Source organism: Bos taurus, chromosome 16 (genome assembly GCF_002263795.3).
Source record: "Bos taurus isolate L1 Dominette 01449 registration number 42190680 breed Hereford chromosome 16, ARS-UCD2.0, whole genome shotgun sequence".
NCBI classification, from domain to species: Eukaryota; Metazoa; Chordata; class Mammalia; order Artiodactyla; family Bovidae; genus Bos; species Bos taurus.
This window is the reverse complement of record NC_037343.1, coordinates 19,583,712-19,607,550: the sequence shown is the minus strand read 5'-3', so window position 1 is coordinate 19,607,550 and position 23,839 is coordinate 19,583,712. Positions and strand designations below refer to the sequence as shown.

General features: G+C 36.7%; 1 protein-coding gene across 1 annotated transcript in view; it reads left to right on the top strand.

Moving 5' to 3' along the window:
* The window catches only part of USH2A (usherin), a 923,574-nt gene that overhangs the window by 208,356 nt on the left and 691,379 nt on the right, over nt 1-23,839 (top strand). The window contains exon 14 of the mRNA NM_001191425.2: nt 7,159-7,322. Coding sequence (NP_001178354.2) covers nt 7,159-7,322 — 164 coding nt within the window. The remainder of the gene's footprint in view (nt 1-7,158; nt 7,323-23,839) is intronic.

Genomic DNA, 23,839 nt, shown 5'->3' with positions numbered 1-23,839 from the left:
CTCCATTTCAACACTAAGTCATAGATTTGGTCTGGTCTTCTTATCGTATGTGTATTTCCAGGGCATCTTAATTGGTCTTTTCTTTGAGAATAAGATCAATGAATTCAAAGGGAAGCAGATTGCTTTCTTGTTCAGTTATTTCCTTTCAGGGTATCATACTGGGATGTTGGGAAACGTGCCTCACAGATTCATGGTCCTCAGTGACTCTTTGTTGGACAGCTAGCTGTTACCTAGAGTGACAGGGTAAAAGGACCACATGCCTGTAAGCATCCAGCCATCTAGCCGGGGCTCACTCACAAACTGGTGGATGAATTCCCAGGAAAAAAACCAGAATGGTGATGGGACACTGGATACCTCTTCTTGGAACTGCCACAAAATTACTTTTGCCTTAGTCTATTAGTCAAAGCAAGTCACAGGCCAACACATATTTAGGAGAAGAGAAATAAATTCTACTTTTTTTAGATTCTACTTTTTGACGGAAGGAATTGCACAGTTAGTTGCAAAAGGCCTGCATAAAAAGAGAGGTGAAGAATTGTGATCATTTTTGCAATCTACCAATAAATGATGTATTCTCCTTTAATGCAGATTCTGTATGGCTCCCTAAGAGATGTCAGTTTTTATAAATCGGTAGCATTCATTCAATGTGATATTACAGGAAAAGTTCAGTAATGGGCAACGAGATATTTAGGTTCCAATTATAGCTTATCTACTAGACCAGGTATATTCATGTCCTATTTCGTGTTCTGTGTACTTAGTCGCTAAGTTGTGCCTGACTCTTTGCGACCCTATGGGCTCGCAGTCTCCTCTGTCTGTGGGATTTCCCAGGCAAGAATACTGGGGTAGTTTGACATTTGTCCCTCCAGGGGATCTCTCCTACCCAGGCTCATTTCCTATTACTGTTATGAGAATTATTTACCACAAATGTAGTGGCGTAAAACAATATGAATTTATTATATTCCAGTCATGGAAGTCAGGAGTTCCAAGTTAGTTTCACTGGGCCAAATCAAGGTATCAACAAGCCTATGTTTATTTTGGACAGCAGGAAAAGATCCACTTCCTTGGTTTTCCAAGGAAGACACCACCCACATTCCTTAGCTCACGGCTCCATTCTTCACCACTCTGTCTTCTCTGGTCTCCACTTAGGTTCTTACATCCTTTCTCTGATGCTCAAATTCTTCTCATAATTAGGCATCTTCTCATAATCCAGGGTCATCTCTTCATCTCAAATCTGCCAAGTTCCTTGTGCCGAGTAAGCTATCAAACCCACAAGTTCTGGACATTAGGACTTTTGACTTTGTTGGGGGTCATAATTCAATCCACTATACCAGAGATAGAAAACTGTGGCCTGGGGACTAGATCTGGCCTGTCACCTGTTTATGGAAATAAAATTTTATTGGAACACAGTAATATTCAACCTTCACATACGCTCTATGACTGCTTTCACACAAGTAAAGCAGAACTGGGTTACACCAGAGGTCATTTGGCCACAAAGCTTAAAATATTTAGTATAGTTCTCTTACATAAAAATTTCTGACTCTATAACCAGAGTCACTGTCGCCCTGAGCAAGTTACTTAATCTCGCCAAGTCTCATAGAATCATCTCTACAGACTCGGGAAGAAGCTTAAAAGTAACTGGTTGAACAATACCCTATACATTTCTCTACACAAGTCACTGTTAAGACTAACCTGTCATTCAGCTTCTGCTGAAAACATGGGACTGAAAAGAGTTTATTGTCTCATGACATAGCTCTTGTTTATTTCAAACAATTCTAATCTGAGAAAGATAGAAATCTTACTCTTCATATTAAGCAAAAATTTCATTCCTCTGACTTTCTCACCTGGTCTTATTTCTGCCTCTGGGGTCACAGAAGTAGTGTGCTTGCTTCTCCTTAAGAGTGCTTTAAGAATTTTAATCTAAATTCAGACCTCAAAGTTAACATATTAATGTAATGAGGAAGTTAAGGAAAGGAAGACTAGAGCTTCTCGACGTAAATGTGTGAATACTGTTATTACAGTGAGTCTTCTGGGATTTCTTTTTCTTTGATATGTCTGGGTTGGTGACCAGTGTGTCAGATGTGGTCTACATTCCCTGTGATAAGGCACAGCACCGACAAAGGAGGAACTGCCAGGCACCATAGCAAGCTCTTCTCTGGGTGACAAGAATGTCCTCACCCTGGACTCAGTTGGCACTGTGGTCTGGATGCAAGGGAGTCACTGCCCACATCCAGCTCTTATGAACCCCTTTATTTGTAGGAAGGCTTCACTAGGGAGGGTGGACTGAACACTGTTGACCTCCTGCTTCTTGATGAGGCAATACCACTCACTTCCTCTCCAATAAGTTATGTGAGTACGGCTTTTGGCTCACACACAGAGCATTTCCTAGCCCCAATCCCCTCTTATAATTCTGGTTGTCATTTCTAGGAGAATCTGATGTTACTAGTAGGCTGTGAAGAAAGGAAAACTAAGAACCTCAGACCACACATCCCCTGCAGAGATCAAATAAAATCTTATCCAGGGGAAAACCAAACTCCTCTCGAGGGCACTCGTGGGGTCCTGCAAAAAGAAGCCAGCAGAGAACTCTTCTGGCCTTAAGGAGTCAGAGTAGAAGGCCAGCCCTTAAAAAAGAGTGGCCTTTCCTTGTGGAGAGGCTAGCAGAGGGAAAGCTACGCCAATCAGAAAGGCTCAAAGAGTTAAATTGTTATTAAAGCTACATGTCACATTCAGATTTATCTGTGGTGTCCTATGTCTAAAGTTTTCTAGTGCTTTATTCATTCTTTTATTCAACAATGTTTATCGAACACTTACTGGTTGCTGCTGCTGCTAAGTCACTTCAGTCGTGTCCGACTCTTTGCGACCCCATAAACGGCAGCCCACCAGGCTCCCCCGTCCCTGGGATTCTCCAGGCAAGAGCACTGGAGTGGGTTGCCATTTCCTTCTCCAATGCATGAAAGTGAAAAGTGAAAGTGAAGTTGCTTAGTCATGCCTGACTCTTCTCGACCCCATGGACTGCAGCCTACTGGTTGCTAGTCTTTGTGTTAGGAAAAGATGGAAGAAAACTCTTTGTTCAATTTCCCCAATTCATCTTGAAGCCTCTTTCTCTTCTATTATTTAATAATCATTAATAATCCTTGTCTAAAATCCCTCAGCAATTGAATGTCTCTTCCTCCTTTGTTCTATATATTAAATGATGACTACATCATCCACCGTTTCAACAAAGTAGAAAACTAGGAATAACTCCAGGCCTTCTTCCTTTCTCCTTTCAATTTGTCCACCCCATCCTACTGATTTTATGTACTAGACATTTCTTAAATTTATCCTGCCCCTTCCCACTGTCAGCGTTGCCCCTAATCTGGCAATATCTTACCTCTTCTTCACTTTCCAGCGTTATCTGTCACCACCTTCCTATTCAGAATTTAAGTAAGAATTTTTGAATTACTTAAAATTTCATACACTCTCCTGCTTTGTCTTGTCTCTATTTTTCTCCCCTCCCTGTTTGCCTGGCTTATTCCAGTCCATCTTTTCATATTTAGCCCACACATCTCTAAGATTCCTCCATATTGCTTCTTTCCCATCCTTTTCCACCAAATGGCCCTTTCCTGTGTCCCTCAGAAGTCTGCATACATCTTTGTTAATGCTCTCTCCACTTTTTATTTCTCACTAGACTGTGAGCTCCTTGAAAACAAGGACAGCTCTGTCTTATCCATCTTTATGTCCTGCTGCAGTCCTGTAACATGGTTGGCCCTCAGTGAATATTATTGATGTTAGTCAATATCTTTAAATCGATTTGATGGTACCTTTGAGGCCCCAGACAGAAGATAGTTCTCCAAAGAGAAACATCAGTAAAGTTATCTTTATACTGGATCGTATCCATGGACCCCCTCTTGTAGTAGCTCTTCCTCACATGATGAAGTTTCTGATAGTGAAATCCAGTATGGAAAAACATCCCCTTCATTCATACTGATGTTTCTGAATAGTAATAAGTAGGATAATTCCTTTTTTTTTTTTTTTTTTACTGTTTGCCCAAATGGAAGAGGCTCCCTAGAAAGGAAAATATATGAGGTTTGAGATTTAAGAGACTGAAGCCAATGAATTTCTTTCCCATTGAATTCAGCAAACACTGGGATAACATAAGGGCCCATGCAGAACTGTAATAGCACAGAGCTAGCAGACATTAGCAGTGCTTTCCTGCGATTTTGTTTACCATAATGAACTGGTCAATAAACATCACAAATTGTTTATCTATATAAATCTTGACAGATTACTCTTTATGAAATCCATTTAGCAAGTGAGGTTTTCCCATAAGGATGAAAAATGAAGATTTTAAACAGATTGCGGGAGAAGCCCTAGCTGTACCAGGAGAGTCAGTGTAATAAAGGTTTCTTTATATTAATATTACAAAAACCATTTATCCTGACAAAATCAATATCACAATTCATCTTAGTTTGGTGTTTCTCTTTCTAAGCTTAAAATGTCTTTTTCTTTATTACACATAATTTTGTTTTAATAAATGTGAAATGTATTTCATTTAGGAGATGCTCTTGAGGAAGGATAACTTATAAAATGACATCAAACCTGTAGCTTATTTGCTAAGGAGTCTTGGAAATATTTAAAATTATATTTGAGAGGGGGAGAAATTTACAGAAATCATTTTGCTTAAACTTTAATTACAAAATTATCCCCAGTGTCCTTTAGGCTAGAAACAACCTATAGTATTCAGAAAAGTCTCCCGTAAACTTCATCTGGGTAAAAATCTCTCTTACTAAAGTCAAGCAATTATAAGAAGTCAGAGAAGTTACATATAAAAAGAGTTGCAATAAGAGACTGTGAAACCAGTAAGAGTCATATTTAGTTACTCAAAACACTACGTGATTTCCTAAGAAGCAGTATATTTATTCCATTTGGATTTGGAACTTAATATCCCATGGATATTGACAGACTGACTTGGAGTTAAGCATGTAGCAGTTAGCGGAAAGAAAATAGATCTCCATCAAGGAAAGGAATTATACACTGGAAACTATTACTCTAAATGTACTGTATGGAAAATAAATGTGATTGTCTCATGAGTGAATGGCAATAAAAGCTGAAATACTCAAGAGACACTTATTCATGAATGGTGTAGTGATATATACGTGCATTGAGAGAAGCTTGTCTCTTGTTGTTTATGCTTACCAATATTATACTAACAGCCGACAAACAATATATTCTAAGTAATAGCATATAATGAAGTTAGGAGCAAATTAAATATTTTGTTGCTTCTGTAATTCCATTTTAATTTCTGTGCATAATTTTCATCAGCTTTAATACTTAAATAGGCTAAACAAGACATCTGTTTGAGATGGAATTCTGTCTACACATAAAGGACACACTGTAGTTGTTTGGAGGGGAAAAATGTACTCTTATCATGACATAAAAAGGGCAAACTACGGTATAGTAGTTTTCGAGACAAACTGTACTTTATTTATTCCCAAGGTGATATTAGTCCATAAAACAAATTTGCAGCTTATTTAGCAGCCTTAGCTTTTATCAGCTTTTTTAAGGGTGTTGAATGATTACCCAGGAGATCACACGGTAAAAGTTGCAGTGAGATGAAGTAACTCTATCCATCCAGCATCTTTATTAGAAAATATAGGTGAAGCCATGCTGTTCATGTTGTTTTCAATGTGCCCTATGAAAAGCTCCTCTTTAGAGGTCGTGGTCTTCTTGTGTGTGATGTTTTGCTTAATGCTTCATGCTGTGCTGGGCTGTGCTGGGCTTAGTTGCTCAGTCATGTCTGACTCTTTGCAACCCCATGGAATGTGGCCCGCCAGGCTCCTCTGTCCATGAAGATTCTCCAGGAAAGAATACTGGAGTGGGTTGCCATGCCCTTCTCCAGGGGATCTTCCCAACCCAGGGATCGAACCCAGGTCTCCCACATTGCAGGTAGATTCTTTACCATCTGAGCCACCAGGGAAGCCCTAAGGCTTCATGGTGGTACCATCCCAATCTATGACATTAACATGCACTGAGTGAAAAATTCACTCTGAAAAAACAAGTCTTAGTTACTATCATGGTTAAAAAAAAAAAAAAAAAAAAAAAGATAAAGTGGCTCAGAGGGTAAAGCGTCTGCCTGCAATGCAGAAGACCTGGGTTCGATCTCTGGGTCAGGAAGATCCCCTGGAGAAGGAAATGGCAACCCACTCCAGTACTCTTGCCTGGAAAAATCCCATGGACAGAGAAGCCTGGTAGACTACAGTCCATGGGATCGCAAAGAGTCGGACACGACTGAGCAACTTCACTTTCACTCTCATGGTAAAATGCCAAGACTGATTTTTACAATCAACTTTGAGTCCAAGAAATTTAAGTTGAAATGAAGTTCTTTCATTATGTTTGTATTGATAGCATCTTTTCATAGATCAGAATAATGCTGTATTCTCTCATCGTTTTGGGTAAACGAGTTTAATACAAAAGTTAAAAATAATATATAACATATATAAGGCATCAGCAGTGTTTGAACGTATCTTCCTCAAACTGTTTTCTTATTAAAATTTAATCTTTATAAAACTATATGATTTTGACTCTTTAAAAGACTATAGGATTGTAATAGGGGGAGCAGTAATTATCACACCCAGTTTTCTATTTCACAGCTTGAAAGATACTTAAAGAGATAATTTTATGGGTGCACATTCAGTCGCTCAGCTGTGACCAGCTCTTTGCAATCCCATGAGCTATAGCCTGCAAGGCTCCTCTGTCCATGGGGTTCTCCAGAGAATACTGGAGTGGGTTACCATTTCCTCCTCCTGGATGGGTATCGAATCTTAATTTTTAGCTGTCAGGAGAACTGCTTTTGTGGGATGAGAAGTTTACAGTGCTCTTAATGGAGCAACTAGTATGCAAAATAAGTCACAAGATGTATCATTGCATATAAAAAAGCAATATAACACTTTCTTGCTATTAATTAATGTATAAAGAGAAGGTTTTGTAGAGATTTTATTGTAAATGGCATTTTGATAAAGGTATCTTTCTGTTTTATTTTGTGTTTGTTTAGCTCAAGAATCTTTTTCAATATACCAGCTAAAACAGACTATTTTATTCCACAGTGTTATCAATAGATGTAACTTTTTCCATGGATTGCTAATCAAAGTGTTATTTTCTTTAATGGTTTATTTGTCTTATTTTCAGATGTCAGCCTTGCAATTGTCATCTCTCGGGAGCCTTAAATGAAACCTGTCACTTGGTCACAGGCCAGTGTTTCTGTAAACGATTTGTTACTGGATCAAAGTGTGATACCTGTGTTCCCAATGCAAGCCATTTGGATATCAGCAACCCGTTGGGCTGTAGCAAAAGTAAGTGAACTCTGGTCCATGTATGAGGCAGCATCACACAGGACACTGTCTCATTAATATCTTCATTGAGAACCCATCAGAAAGCCTTAGGTACAATGTGGAGAATTTAAGTGAGAAATGAAAAAAAAAAAAAAAATACTAAATGAAATTTGAGTTCTTTTCCTCGACTGGAGCATAGAATATAGCAATTATCCGAATAGTGGGAAATTTACACTGGTCTGTTGGAATGGTACTGCTAGCAAGGTGACTATAGTCTTGGTTTATCCAGACTGAAGGTTTTCCCAGAATGTGAGACTTTCCACGTAAAATTTAGGATAGCATTGTGAAAACGATATGACTGGTTACCTTGCCACTTAAGAACATTTCCAAGTGATTTCTGTAGGAAATGGAAGATTTCTACTTATTGTGAGTTTTATGTCATTCTGTCCTCCCGGTTTTATGGACACTCTGCTACTATTAGATGTTTATTGATATTGTAGTAATTATTATCATTATTTATCACTGCATGTTACTCATGTAATTGATATTCCTTTCTACTTTAAGTTGTATTAGTTGTTTCAACATCTCTCACATTTTTGCTTTAACTCTTAGAAGCCAAAAGTTACATCATAGTGTCTTTTGACTTCTCAACATTATTCTTCAGTGCCTTGAAGTGACTTCTCAAGGTCACTTGAAATATGCTACAATTTCTTAGCATATTGGTGATTTTTTTTTTTTTTTGGCTTTCTTTTATTTTATTTTTTTATTTTAAATTTTATTTTATTTTTAAACTTTACAATATTGTATTAGTTTTGCCAAATATCAAAATGAATCCGCCACAGGTATACATGTGTTCCCCATCCTGAACCCTCCTCCCTCCTCCCTCCCCATACCATCCCTCTGGGTCATCCCAGTGCACCAGCCCCAAGCATCCAGTATCGTGCATCGATCCTGGTCTGGCAACTCATTTCATACATGATATTATACATGTTTCAATGCCATTCTCCCAAATCTTCCCACCCTCTCCCTCTCCAACAGAGTCCATAAGACTGTTCTATACATCAGTGTCTCTTTTGCTGTCTCGTACACAGGGTTATTGTTACCATCTTTCTAAATTCCATATATATGCGTTAGTATACTGTATTGGTGTTTTTCTTTCTGGCTTACTTCACTCTGTATAATAGGCTCCAGTTTCATCCACCTCATTAGAACTGATTCAAATGTATTCTTTTTAATGGCTGAGTAATATTCCATTATGTATATGTACCATAGCTTTCTTATCCATTCATCTGCTGATGGTGATTTCTTTATATTTACTTTAAGATAGTATATCCTTGACTTTTCCAGAATGCCCAAGAAATGCCTATTAAGAACATGTGATAAGGATTCCTCAATAATATAATTCACAATTCATTTCCTGTATTCCTCAATATATAATTCCTCAATAATATAAGGAATAAGGATTCCTCAATAATATAATGCACAATGCGTTTCCTCCTTGAGGTGTCCTGAGACCATAGCATGAGTCACAATGCTAGGAAATGCCACAAGTCCAGACAAATCATCATAAACAAGCATGCCTGGAAGAGTGCTATGTATATTTAAGGGAGAGACAGAGAAGTAATATGATGTTGAGTTCTGCAGCAATTATATTAGATTTTGAGGTAGTGAAAGGCAGAGTGTAGCTAATGATTAAAAAGACATATTCAGCTTTTGTACCTGTGTGTTTTATCTTCAGTATCCTGTGTTTCATTGATCCCTCTGGATTTTAGTATAAGTAAAACCATAGGTATTTATGCTAAACTTGGGAAAGGAGTGTAATAGTTGCCTTTGTGTATAAACATAGTCTAAACACCAATCTGGATTCACTGAACATTTAATTAATATTTATTATTCATTGATTAGCTATATAATTGATTTGTGAGCAACAGAAATTCCAGCATATTTCCTTGGTTGCCAGTCATAGAAATCATTTATAATGGAGTTGTGAGAGTTTTACATTCACATATGGAATCATAGCAATTTTTTGATTGGTTCTGCCACCAACATTATATGAAAATACAAGCATCTGCTCCATTTTCACTACCTGTGTGCACACCTGAGACATAGACTAGGAATTACACCTCAGGCAAAAGTGGATGGTCTGGTCACAAAACCTGGCCTGTATTTCTTAGTAGTGGTAGACATTTACTTTTATGTTAAGATTTTTCTTCTCTGGGCTAAATATTTTTAGTCTGTCCAAATACTTTCAATTCTTAATAGTTAAAAAAAATTGCATATTTATAGTCACTCTTTTCTGGATATGGTCCTTTTGACTTTCTATCTCTTTAAAATTGTAATCCTTGGTAGAACACATTCGTCCAGCTTCTTATAGTGGTGATTTTGCTGCTTCTGTTTTAGGCTGGGGTTTCACAATGTTTACAAAACAAAGTTGGAAGCTCAGCATCAATAGAGGTAATGCATTTAAAAAGTTAGACAGGATTCCTGCCTGTACAGAAGCACAAAGCACAGTCAAGAAGCATAATGAACACAGTGAGAATAAAAAGGTGTAAATGAAGGGTGCAGAAAAGGGCTAACTGGGATAAATGTGAAGGGGGCTGCTTTCTGTCCTGTTCCATGCTGATTTTCCTGTGATCCTGGCTTTTTATCCCAGCAACAGTCGGAACAACCAACTGTACAAAGACAGGATGCTACTGAAAGGAACGTAGTGCTATCTATTGTTGAAACTGTGAACTGCCTCGGGTGTGTATTTTTCTGTGTCCGACTAATTTCAAGAATGCGAAAATAAATAAATTTATATTAAAAAAAAAAGAATGCGATTTGGGAACCACAGTATTGTAACTATTTTCTTTTACACGGCCGTAGCCATTGACAAAAGCGTAGTGATGCATCTGTGATCTTTTTTAAGACAGAGAATCAGGGTGGGAATCCTAGGATATACTTTCTAGAATGCAGGAGAATTGAATTAAACTAGTTAGACCTTCTCTCATAGTCTTACTTATTATGTGATTTAGTTTCCTTATTATGTGATTTAATTCTTTCCTGAGAATAACTGTTTTATGCTTTTAAAATGATAGTCATTCTCTTTGATACAGAGACAGAAACAGAAGGTTTTAAAGAGTTCTGCTTTCTGAATGCTTTCCTACTGAATGACATACCATTTGCCCTAAACTTCTGGCTCTGAATTTAACTAAACAAAGAAATGTATTTATGTATACACAGGTCATATATGTACTTAAATCTTTTTTATATCAACTCACATTTATATTTATTCTTGGTTATTTAGCAGTCTTCTTGCACATTTTTATCTCTATCAGAGAGGATCTCATAGTTTTCCTTTTATTTATTTATTTTTTTTACATTTTATTTTATTTTTAAACTTTACAATATTGTATTAGTTTTGCCAAATATCAAAATGAATCCGCCACAGGTATACCCGCATTCCCCATCCTGAACCCTCCTCCCTCCCCTACCCTCCCTCTGGGTCGTCCCAGTGCACCAGCCCCAAGCATCCAGTACCGTGCATCGAACCTGGACTGGCGATTCGTTTCATACATGATATTATACATGTTTCAATGCTATTCTCCCAAATCTCCCCACCCTCTCCCTCTCCCACAGAGTCCATAAGACTGATCTATACATCGGTAAAACTATTTTATTGTGATAAAATATCTATGCATTAAGTTACCATATTAAATATTTTTAAATGTACAGTTTGGTGATGTTAGATACTTTCATAATGGTGTGCAGCCATGACTACCATCCATCTCTGTTAACTTTCTTCTGCTTGTGAAACTGAAACTCTACACCCATTAAGCAATAATCTCCCTTGCCCACATTTTCCCCTACCTCCTGGCTACCACAATTTTACTTTCTGTCTCTATGATTTTTAATAATCTAAGTATTTCATATAAGGAAGATCATAAAGTATTTGCCTTTTTGTTACTTTTGTTAGATATTCTGCTTATTTCACTTAACATATGTCCTACAGGTTTATCCATATTTTAGCATATGCCAGAATTACCTTCTATAAGGAAGGTAAGACTGAACCATATCCCATGACATGTACATGCCACCTTTTGCTCACCCATTCATCTGTTAATACACAGATACTATGCTTTAGTTGCTATCATGCTTTAGCTGTTTTGAGTAATGTTACTATGAATATGAGTGTACAAAGATCTCTTCAAGATTCTGCTTTCAATTCTACCGGGTATATTCTCAGAAGTGAAATTGCTGAATCTACTTCTAAGCAAAAGTAATTCTACTTTTACTTTTTGGAGGAAGCTGCTTTCACAACAGCTTTACCATTTTACATTCTTGCCAACAGTGTACAAGGATTCCATTTTCCCTACCAACCATTGGCAACATTTTTTTTTCCGTTTATTTAAAGTAGCCTTCCTAATAATATAAATGTTATCTCATTGTAATTTTGTAGATTCAATGGTTACTGATATTGAGCATCTTTTCATGTGCTTATTGGTTACTTGTGTAGATTCTTTGACAAATATCTACTCAAGTACTTTACCCTTTGTTAATTGAATTTTTTGTTGTTTTTGTTGAGTTTTAGGAGTTCCGTATATATTATGGATGCTGATCCCTTGCCAAGTATATGATTTGCAAATATTTTCTTTTATTCTGTGGGCTGCCTTTTTAATCTGTAAATAGTGTTTTTGGTGAACAAATTTTACTATTTTTGATGGACTCCTATTTGTCTGTTTTTTTCTTTTGTTACCTGTGCTTTTAACATGTGAGAAGTCATTGCCAAACTCAACGTTGCAAAGCCTTTTCCCTGAGTTTTCTTATTAGAATCTTATAGTTTTAGGTCTTGCATTTAAATCTTTGATCTAGTTCAGTTAATTTTTATAGATGGTGTTAGGTAAGTCAGGTAAACACACATGCATGGTGTTTGCATGTGGATGTCCAGTTTTCTGAGTTTCATGAATAGACTTTATTACCCCTATTGTGTGGTCTTGGCTTCCTTGTCAGAAGTCATTTGACAATGTAGGTGGGTTTTTATTTCTGGACTCTATTCCCTTGGTTTATACATCTGTCTTTATTCCAGGGCCACATTATTTGATTACTGTAGCTTTGTTGTATGTTTGATATCAAAAAGTATACTACTTCCAGTTTTGTTCTTTTTCCAGATTGTTTTGATTATTTTCCAGTCTCTTAAGATTGCGTATGGACTTAGAGTATTTCCTACTTTTGCAAAAAATGTCACTGAGATTTTGACAAAGATTCTATTAAATTTGTAGATTTCTTTGGATAGTATTGGCATTCAACAATTTAAATCTTCTAATCCATGATTGGGTGTGTTTCCATTCCTTTATGTCATCTTTAATTTCTTTCAACAAAGTTTTATAATTTTTGGTGTGTCTTTTATCTCCTTGATTAATTCCTAAAGATTCTTTTTGATGCTATCGTAAATAATTGTTTTCATAATTTCTTTCCAGATTTTTCATTGTTAGTGTATAGAGATACTATGGACTTTTGTTTGCCATGCCTGCTGTTCAGTTGTATCTGACTCTTTTGCAACCCCATGTACTGTAGCCCACCAGGCTTCTCTGTCCATGGAATTTTCCAGGCAAGAATTCTAGAGTGGGTTGCCATTTCCTCCTCCAGAGGATCTTCCTGAACCAGAGATTGAACCCATGTCTCATGCATCTCCTGCACTGGCAACAGATTCTTTACCACTGAGCCACCTGGAAAGCCCACTGATTTTTGTTTATTGACTTTGTATTGTATTTTGCAGCATTCCTTAATTAATTTATTAGTTCTAAATGTTTTTTTTGTGTGTGGAATCTTTAGGGTTTTCTATATAAAAGATCATCTATAAACAAAGATAATTTTCCTTTTTGATTTGGGAGTCTTTTATTTTTCTTTCATGTCTAAGTCATGACATTACTTTGCCAACAAAGGTTCGTCTAGTCAAGGCTGTGGTTTTTTCTGTGGTCATGTATGGATGTGAGAGTTGGACTGTGAAGAAGGCTGAGCACTGAAGAATTGATGCTTTTGAACTGTGGTGTTGGAGAAGACTCTTGAGAGTCCCTTGGACTGCAAGGAGATCCAACCAGTCCATTCTGAAGGAGATCAGCCCTGGGATTTCTTTGGAAGGAATGATGCTAAAGCTGAAACTCCAGTACTTTGGCCACCTCATGTGAAGAGTTGACTCATTGGACAAGACTCTGATGCTGGGAGGGATTGGGGGCAGGAGGAGAAGGGGACGACAGAGGGTGAGATGGCTGGATGGCATCACTGACTCCATGGACGTGAGTCTCAGTGAACTCCGGGAGTTGGTGTTGGACAGGGAGGCCTGGCGTGCTGTGATTCATGGGGTTGCAAAGAGTCGGACACGACTGAGCAACTGATTTGATCTGATCTGACTAGACGAACCTTTGTTAGCAAAGTAATGTCTCTGCTTTTGAATATGCTATCTAGGTTGGTCATAACTTTCCTTCCAAGGAGTAAGTGTCTTTTAATTTCATGGGTGCAGTCACCATCTGCAGTGATTTTGGAGCCCCAAAAAATAAAGTCTGACACTGTTTTCCCATCTATTTCCCATGAAGTGATGGGACCAGAAGCCATGATCTTCGTTTTCTGAATGTTGAGCTTTAAGCCAACTTTTTCACTCTCCACTTTCACTTTCATCAAGAGGCTTTTTAGTGCCTCTTCACTTTCTGCCATCAGGGTGGTGTCATCTGCATATCTGAGGTTATTGATATTTCTCCCGGCAATCTTGATTCCAGCTTGTGCTTCTTCCAGCCCAGCGTTTCTCATGATGTACTCTGCATATAAGTTAAATAAGCAGGGTGACAATATACAGCCTTGACGTACTCCTTTTCCTGTTTGGAACCAGTCTGTTGTTTCATGTCCAGTTCTAACTGTTGCTTCCTGACCTGCATATATATTTCTCAAAAGGCAGATCAGGTGGTCTAGTATTCCCATCTCTTTCAGAATTTTCCACAGTTTATTGTGATCTACACAGTCAAAGGCTTTGGCATAGTCAATAAAGCAGAAATAGATGTTTCTCTGGAACTCTTTCCCTTTTTCCATGATCCAGTGGATGTTGGCAATCTGATCTCTGGTTCCTCTGCCTTTTCTAAAACCAGCTTGAACATCAGAAAGTTCACGGTTCACGTATTGCTGAAGCCTGGCTTGGAGAATTTTGAGTATTACTTTACTAGCATGTGAGATGAGTGCAATTGTGAGGTAGTTTGAGCATTCTTTGGCATTGCCTTTCTTTGGGATTGGAATGAAAACTGACCTTTTCCAGTCCTGTGGCCATCATCCTAATATATTGCTGAATTTCATCTGCTAGTACTTTGTTGAGGATATTTTCATCAATTCATGAGATATATTGTTCTGTAGTTGTCTTTTCTTTTGCCTTTTTCTGGCTTTGGCATCAGGGAAATATTGGCCTCAGAGACTGAGTTAGGATGGGTTCCCTCCTCTTCAAATATTTGGATAAGTTTGAGAAGAATTGGTATTGGTTTTTATTTAGTTTGATATACTTTACCAAATAATTCATCAAGTCCAGGACTTTTCTTTGTTGCAAGATTTTGATTACTGATTCAATTTCATTACTAATACAGGTCTATTCAGATGCTTTATTTCTTTGTGATTTAGTCTTGGTAAGTTTTGTCTTTCTAGGATTTTGTCCTTTTCATTGAGATTATCCAGTTTGTTGGTGTACAACATTATGAAGATGTTTAATATCACTTAACTGTACATTTAAAAATGGTTAATTTGCTAAATTTTATGCTATATATATTTTATCACAGTAAAATTGCTTTAAGGAAAGCTATAGGATCCTCTGTAAATAGAGATTTAAAAATGTGAATGATAAAAAAGGATAAATATAAATGTGAGTTGAATATAAAGAAGATTTAAGTACATATATAACCTATGCATATATAAATATCTGACTGGTTACAAAAAGGGTAAGGAGAGAAAAATAAAAGGATAGAGTACTGGCTTTTAAATTCTTCTTAAAGTCCTTTTGATCTCTGAGGGGAGTACTTGCAGTGGTGCAGGTGGTTGAACAATGGCCACTGTCCTTTTTGTCTGCAACTCTGTGATAAGAAGCAACAATCAGCAATCAGAGCACAGATTCCCAGTATTTGGACAAAAGGGTCTTTTTGCCCACTCTGGTTCCTGCAGGCTGTGTGCACTCTGTTCCAGAAGCACGTGCACAGCTTCCTTTCATGGAGCAGGGGTGGGAGATGGGTACTTCTACTGTACAAAGAGCTGAAATTGATCAAAATTACCTGCAATTTACCATTCAACCCTTCTCCTGGAAGTTGCAAGCCTTCAATAGACTCGAGTTCCAAGGTAGTTACATTAGATTCTGCCAGTGCAAACTGTTGTCTTGGTGGGAAAACAGATTCCTGGTTCTTCTTACACTGCCATCTTCTCAGAAACCTGTCCATCTATTAACAGCTTTATTGAATTATGATTTATATATCATAAATTTAACCATTTTAAGTGTACGGTTTGTTGAATATCAGTAAATTTATTGTTGTGCAAGCATAACTATAATCCAGTCATAAAATATTTCTATCACTTCGGAAAAGTTCCCATGGACCCATTTTCAGTCAATTCCCACTTCAGCTTATAGCCTCAAGTAACTCATTATCTAGTTCCTGACACAATTTTGCCTATCTAAAATATTTTATAGAAATGAAATCATACAATATTTAGGCTTTTGTATCTGGCTCCTTTCTCTCAGCACTGTATTTTTGAGATTCATCCATGTTTTTATTTATCTCAGTAGTTAATTCCTTTTAATTGTTGAGTAAGATACCATTTACTATATATTTTTTAATCCATTGAGTTGTGCATACAAATTGCTTCTGGTGTTTATCCATTATGAATAACACTATCATGAACATATGGGTGCAAGTCTTCATATGGACATGTTTTTATGTCTCTTAGGTTTGTCTTAGAATATAGTGAGTATATGCTGAGTGTGTTTGGAACTTTTTCAGAAACTTTCAAGTTATTTACCATCATGGCTATACTATTTTGCATTTCTACCTGCAATTTTTGGGAGATCCAGTTTCTCTATGACCTCAGCAGCATTTGGCATTGACCATGTATCATTATGGACTTCCCTGGTGGCTCAGACAGTAAAGAATCTGCCTGCAATGCAGATAGACCTGGGTTCCATCCCTGCGTTGGGAAGATTTCCTAGAGAAGGGAATGGCTACCCACTCCAGTATTCTTGCCTGGAGAATCCCCATGGACAGAGGAACCTGGCAGGCTACAGTATATGGGGTTACAAAGAGTCAGGTATGACTGAATGACTTTCAGTATATCATAGCCACTTTATGTGTGTGAAATAGTAGTATCTCATTGTAGTTTTTCATTTTCATTTTTTTTTTTTACTGACGAACGCTTTTGAGTACCTTTTCATGTTTTTATTTACTATTCCTGTGTTTTCTTTGGTAAAGTGTTTTTTATGTCTTTTGCCCATGTTTTGAGTTGCTTATCTTACTGAGTTAAAGAATTTCTTTATATACTTGAGATACAAATTGTAACTATTTCCTCCCATTTTGTGAATTATATTTAAAATTTTCTTAATGGTATGTTTTTAAAACCAAGAGCTTTTAATTGTGATGAAGTGTAATTTACCAAAGTTAATTTTTTTTGTTGGATCATAACTTTTTGCATTTTATCTAAGAAATTATTCTTGACCCAGTGCAACAAAGATTTTATCCTGTATTATCATACAAAATTTTATATTATTAGCTTTCACATTAGGTGCATGATTAGCTTCTTTCTTCATTTCATTTTTATTTTTTGAAACATGGATATTCAAATGTTCCTTTAACGTACTTTAAAAATGATTATTACCTTTCCTTATTAAACTATCCAGGTATATAGGCAAAAAATCAACTGACCCAATGGCTAACATTATACTCATATTCATACAGTTCAGTTCAGTTACTCAGTTGCGTTCGACTCTTTGTGACCCATGAACTGCAGAATGCCAGGCCTCCCTGTCCACCACCAACTCCTGGAGCCTACCCAAAGTCATGTCCATTGAGTCGGTGATGCCATCCAAACATCTCATCCTCTGTCTTTCCCCTTTCCTCCTGCCCTCAATCTTTCCCAGCATCAGGGTCTTTTCAAATGAGTCAGCTCTTCACATCAGGTGGCCAAATTATTGGAGTTTCAGCTTCAACATCAGTCCTTCCAATGAACACCCAGGACTGATCTCCTTTAAGATAGACTGGTTGGATCTCCTTGCAGTCCAAGGGACTCTCAACAGTCTTCTCCAACACCATAGTTCAAAAGCATCAGTTTTCCTTGATATGACACAAAAGTCATAGGAAAAAAAAAAAAAGGAAAAAGGTAAATCTGAGTTCTTCAAAATTCAAAATTTTGGCATTGAAATACACTATTAAGAGAAAAGACAACTCACAAAATGTGAGAAAATAATACAAATCAATATCTGATAGGGGATTAGTATCTAGAATATTATAAAGAACTACAGCTCAACAACAAAAAACAAAGAATTTAATTTAAAAAAGGACAAAGGATTTGAATAGGCATTTTTGAAAGAAAATATGCATATACCCAATAAATACTTGAAAAGATACTCAGTATCATTGCTTATTAGGGAAAGCAAACCAAAGCCACAATGAGATACCATTTTATACTCATTTAGATGCCCCATCTCAAAATATGTAAAATAACAAGTTTGGCAAGGTTACAGAGAAATTGGTACAGTTATGCATTGCTGATGTGTCTGTAAAATGGTACAGTCATTGTGGAAAATATTTTGATGCTTTTAAACACAGGATTACTATATAGTCTAGCAATTTCTCCCCTTAGGTAAATACTCCTAAGAATTAAAAGCAGTAACTTAAGCAGATATATGTATACCAGTGTTCATGTAACAATAGTCACAATACTCAAAAGGCATAAAAACCTAAGTGTCCATCAAAAGATAAGTATATAAGAAGAATGTGATATATACACACAGCTGAATATTATTCATCCATAAAAGTGAATGAAATGCTAATATACATTATAATATGGTTCCCAGGGACAGAGGATCCTGGTAGGCTCTACAGTCCATGGGGTCACAAAGAGTCAATCACAACTTAGTAACTGAGCATGCACAATATGGTTAAACTTTGAAAACATTATACCAAGCAGAATAAGTCAGACATGAAAAAAATGTATTACATAATTGCATTTATATGAGTTACCTAGAATAGGCAAATTCATACACATACACAGGGCTTCCCAGGTGGCGCTACTGGTTAAAAAAACCCTTCTGCCAATGCAGGAGACACCAGAGATGTGGGTTCAGTCCCTGAGTTGGGAAGATCCCCTGGAGGAGGACATGGCAGCCCACTCCAGTATTCTTGCCTGGAAAATCCTATGAATGGAGGAGCCTGGTGGGCTGCCGTCCAGGAGGCTACAAAGAGTTGGACATGACTGAGCACACACATGATATACACATCGAAAGCAAAGCAGTCATTAACAGACGCTGTGGGAGGGGAATGAAAAGTTGTTTAATGGGTACAGAGTTTCTGTTTAGGATAATTAAAAAGTTTTATAAATGAATAGCAGAATGGTTACACAACATTCTAAATGTACTTAATGCCTCTAAAACATACTCTAGAAATGGCTAAAATGGTAAATTTTGTTAGTTATGTATTACCACATAAGAAAGTCAATTGATCATACTAAGTCTCTCTCCTAGTCCATTTATCCTTTTGTCTCTTCTTATGCCATGTTGTTCTGATCACTGTAGCTTTAGTCTTGATATCAGGACCAACTTCAATATTTATCCACATAATTTACCCACATATTTGCCTCTTGTGTTTTTTCTACCTTCACATGATTCAATATACTCTCTTTATCATTTCCTTTTAGTTTGATGGATTACTTTATTATTTTCAATCTGTATCCAGTATTTCTAGGTTTTGTAGGGCTAAATTGCTAACAATGAATTTTCTTAGTTTTTTTTTTTTAAATACTGGAAAATATCTTTATCTTATTTTTGATGAGTAGTTTTTTCTAGATAGAGAATTCTTGGTACCAACTTTTTTTTTTTTAGGACTTTAAATATGTCATTTTACTACATTCTGGCATCCATTGTTTCTGTAAGCCTGTAGTTGTGTTTTCCTTTGGTTGTGTATGAATCATTTTTCTCTTGCTGCTTTCAAGATTTCGTCTTTGTCTTTCTCAGGTTTGATTGCACTGTGTTGAGGTCTGAATCACCTTGTGTGTGTCCTGCTTGGATTCATTATGCTTTTTGGAACTGGAGATAAGTGTTTTACATGGAATTTGAAAAGTTTGAGTCCATATTTCTTCAAATCTTTTTTCTCCTTTCTGTGTCTTTTCTCTTTTGTTGTTCATTCCTATTGCACATATGTTGGCCCATGGTTTATCTGACATTTTCTCTCAGGTCTCTGAGGCTCTTTTCACTTTTGTTCATTTTTTCTTTGTTATTTGGATTGGATAAGTCATACTGGTATATCTTTAAGTTCTGTTTGTTGCTTTATATCAAGTTTACTGATTCTTGTGTTAATATTTATTTGTCATGCTGGGTATTAGTTGCAGCATGTAGGATCCTCAGTCTCTTTTGCAGCACATGGGATCATTGGTTCTGACATGCAAGCTCTCAGTTATGGCATGTGGGATTTAGTTCCCCGACCAAGAATCAAACCTAGGCCCCCTGCATTGGAAGCATGGAGTCTTACCCACTGGAGGACCATGGAAGTTTTTTTTTCTTCTTTTTCTTCTGATTTTTTTTCTTCTTTTATTTCAAATCTGCCATTGAGCCTGCTTTAGCGAACTTTCCATTTCAATTATAGTTCAGTTGTTCATCTGGGTTTTGGTGTTTTTATGCATTCTGTTTCTCTATTGAAATTCCCTTTTTATTGAAACATAATTATCATATTTTTCTTTAATTTTTAGAACATATTTATAATAGTTGCTTTGGCCCTCACAGGTAGACATTATTATGTTCTTATTATAAATGAGGAAAGGTGCAGAGCATCCGACTGAAATTTGGCTATAATCATACAGTTACCAAAGTCCCAAAGCTGGGATATAGTCCCCAACTGATAGATGTAGTCACAATATACTTTCCTTCCTTAAAAGAGAGTCTACATGCAAATAACATTCTTTGCTATTTTGATTAATGAGTGTATGACCATTTTCTTAGAATCCTACTCTCAGCACATAAAAGTGGGTTTAAGTCATCTTACGCTCAGGATTTCCAAAAAATTATTCTTAGAGTGGTATCGAACTATCTAAACCTCAGGTCTTTGAAAATTCTCATATAAATGTCAAACAAGCACTATTCATTTATACTGTGAAGTCAGACAAGATTGCTGTTAGAGATTGTCATAGAAAGTAATCAAATTTAAACATTTGAAAGAGCCTAGGTGTGTGTGTATGTGTGTGATTGTGTATATTGCCAAGGAGATTTTCATGCAATGCAAATCATTTTCTACATCCTTTACATGGGACTGAAATATCTCTGTTTCAGTCATCCCACAAAACACTAAGACAGTGTTTTGCTATCTTATAAAGTAGTCTGAAGGTCAGTTTTTATTGCTCTAAACTCTGCAATCTTTTGTGTTCCTGAGAGCATGCAGAGTTTTAGATGTAATCACTAATATTCTCTAAAAAATATTATGTTGCCATGGATTACCAGTCTCTCTGAGAGTACTGTAGATGAGACAGTTCATGAGTTTTTGAAGTTCCACCAAGAAAAATTGGATTTAGAGCCCTAAATTAAATTCACTGAAAGTTCAGATGTGCTGTCAGTATTAAACCAACCAAAGTGACTGTATTAAAATATGGCAGGTCTTTGAATTAAAAAATATAAGGCGCTATTTGGAAATAATTCTCTTTTTGTGTGTCATTGTGAGATTGTTAATACAGTTGTCTTATATCTATATCGGCATACAGACAGTTGGAATTTTAACATAACAATGTGAAAGGTGATAGTGAAAGTTGCTCAGTTGTGTCCAACTCTTTACAGTCCATGGAATTCTCCAGGCCAGAATGCTGGAGTGAGTAGATGTTCCCTTCTCCAGGGGATCTTCCCAACCCAGGAATCAAACAGGGGTCTCCTGCACTGTAGGCAGATTCTTTATCAGCTGAGCTACCAGGGAAGCCCAACATAACAATGAACTCCCCCCCCCCCCAAATAAGATAAAAGAGGAAGAATAAGAATGTATCTAGGTTGAATATTTTTCCTAAAAAATATGACATCAGTATTATCTACTGTAGGTCTGGAGACATTGCCTTTAGGGAACCTATGTATAAGATATGGAATTTTACACATTTCAAATTCGGTGGTCTTGATATACTGTCTTAAAATGTTATTATTCATCTATAGCATGGCTTTAAAGTGGAGTGTATGAGTACCAATGAATTAGTAATAGCTCTTTGAGAGTCTTTGCCTGGTGTGTAGGATGACTTAACATTGCTACTCTATACTTCTAACAGTACTCGGTCCCTCAAGATTTGGTATGGTCCGTGTCAGCAGGTTCCCTTGCTCCATGACTTTCAGTTGGCTTCAGCTACATGTAGGAACTTCCAGTCATCTGGAAGAGGACTGGGAGAAAGGGAAGTCAGAATATTTAATCCCTAGCCCCCTGACTCAGTGTAGGAGTGGCCTTGAGCTAGCGCTGTCCTTCAGTGAGTGGTCAAATGATGCTCTTCTCACATCCCTCTGTGTCCCTGAGAGCTGTGCCCCTTTGAGCTAGGTATAAGTGTAGGAAAAGCTGACATAGCAGGCTTGAATGCTTATCTTCAGAAAGATTTGCTTACAAAGTTGGCATTTGGTGGCCATCTGGGAACTTGGATTTTTTTTAGCATTTCCCACTATCCTCAGAACTGTCGAGTGGCTCACTGTCCCTTAAATTTTGCATAAATGACATGGTTTTTGCTTAACACCTGCTTTCCTTCTGGGAGTCTGAAATTATGGTATGTGGGAGATAGAGGCTGCCTATCATGAATGGTTTCCAGTATGAACTCTGGGCTCTGAGTTCCTAATCAACTTCCCGGGTTGGCAACATTTCATGTTTGTGTTCATGTCTTGCTGGGGGAATTAAACACATCCTGTTTTTAAGGAAGCTTGTGCTTGGCTTCCCCCAGACTCCCCCCGTGTGCCTTTACCCTATGTTGATTGTACTCTGTATCCTTCCTCTGTAGTAAATCTTACCCAAGGGTAGACTTATGATGAGTCAATGAGTTTCTAGTGAATCACTGATCCTGGGGTTGGTCTTGGCCCATGACATAAAGAGTAAAAGAGCTTTGATATTACTTCCCAGAGTACTGCTCCATGCCTTTTAATTTCTTTACCCTCTGCCCACCCTTTGGAAAATAGCTTTAGATCTTTATTAAATCATGTGAGTGCACTCTTGTCTTCTGAAACATTGACGATCACCTAGTGACTATAGATATTTCATATGAAAATATTGATAATTATTTGATTCACGATTTTGTTTTTCTCAACAGAAAAAGTAATGGTTTTAAAAATAAGTTAACAGTAACCTGTGCCTTTGTCATCTTCTTTAATGAGAAAATCTGATTAGATTATGCTTCCCTAATGGATGAAGGGTTATGTATCTTAAACCAGAAAGGGATAAATAAACTGGTGGTTGATTGCCCTTGAAATATAACTAGATATTGTTTTTCTCCTTCACCTTTATATATTCTGGAGAAAAATGTAGACTTACTCTTCAAAATGGAGAGACTAAGAAAAAATACACAGTGATAAGAAACAAAGTGTTCATAAAATATATTTATGTACTATAAAGATATCACTAAAATCATGAGATGAGTGCTGTTACATTCCTAATGGAAGCAATAATATAATCTCTAACAATCACAGCATTTTAAAATTGAAGTATAGTTGTTACAATGTTGTGTTAGTTTCAGGTGTACAACAAAATGATTCAGTTATATATATGTGTAGGTGTTTATTATTTTTCAGATTTTTCCCATTATAGATTATTACAAGATACTGAATATAGTTCCCTGTGCTAAGCAATAGTTCCTTGTTATCTGTTTTGTATATAGTAGTTATGTATCTTTTAATCCCAAACTCATAATTTATCCCTTAACATCCCACTGCCCCCTGCTTTCCCCTTTGGTAACCATAAGCTAGTTTCTATGTTACAATCCCAGCATTTTTAACAGGTGTTAAAAGCAGTCATGGCACCTCTAACAGGTACTTTGTGTGTTCATGTAGTACATTTAAATTGTTTCTTGCTAATGTTTAGACTAACATCCTTAGCATCCATAGCTATTTGTATCACTAACTTTTATTCTTTCACACTGTGCTCTGTGGAGCTAGATGAGGCATTGTGCTTAATGGAATGGAAAGCTTTCTCTTAAAAGTCTAAAAATTATATGACTTAAATGTCAAGTTTCAACATAATTTATGTCAACTTTTAAATTAATTAAGTAGAAAATAAATTACATCTTTGGATGATTTCTCAAAAAAATTCAGAGAAAGAAGAGTAAGATAAATACTGTATGTTTCCATTTAT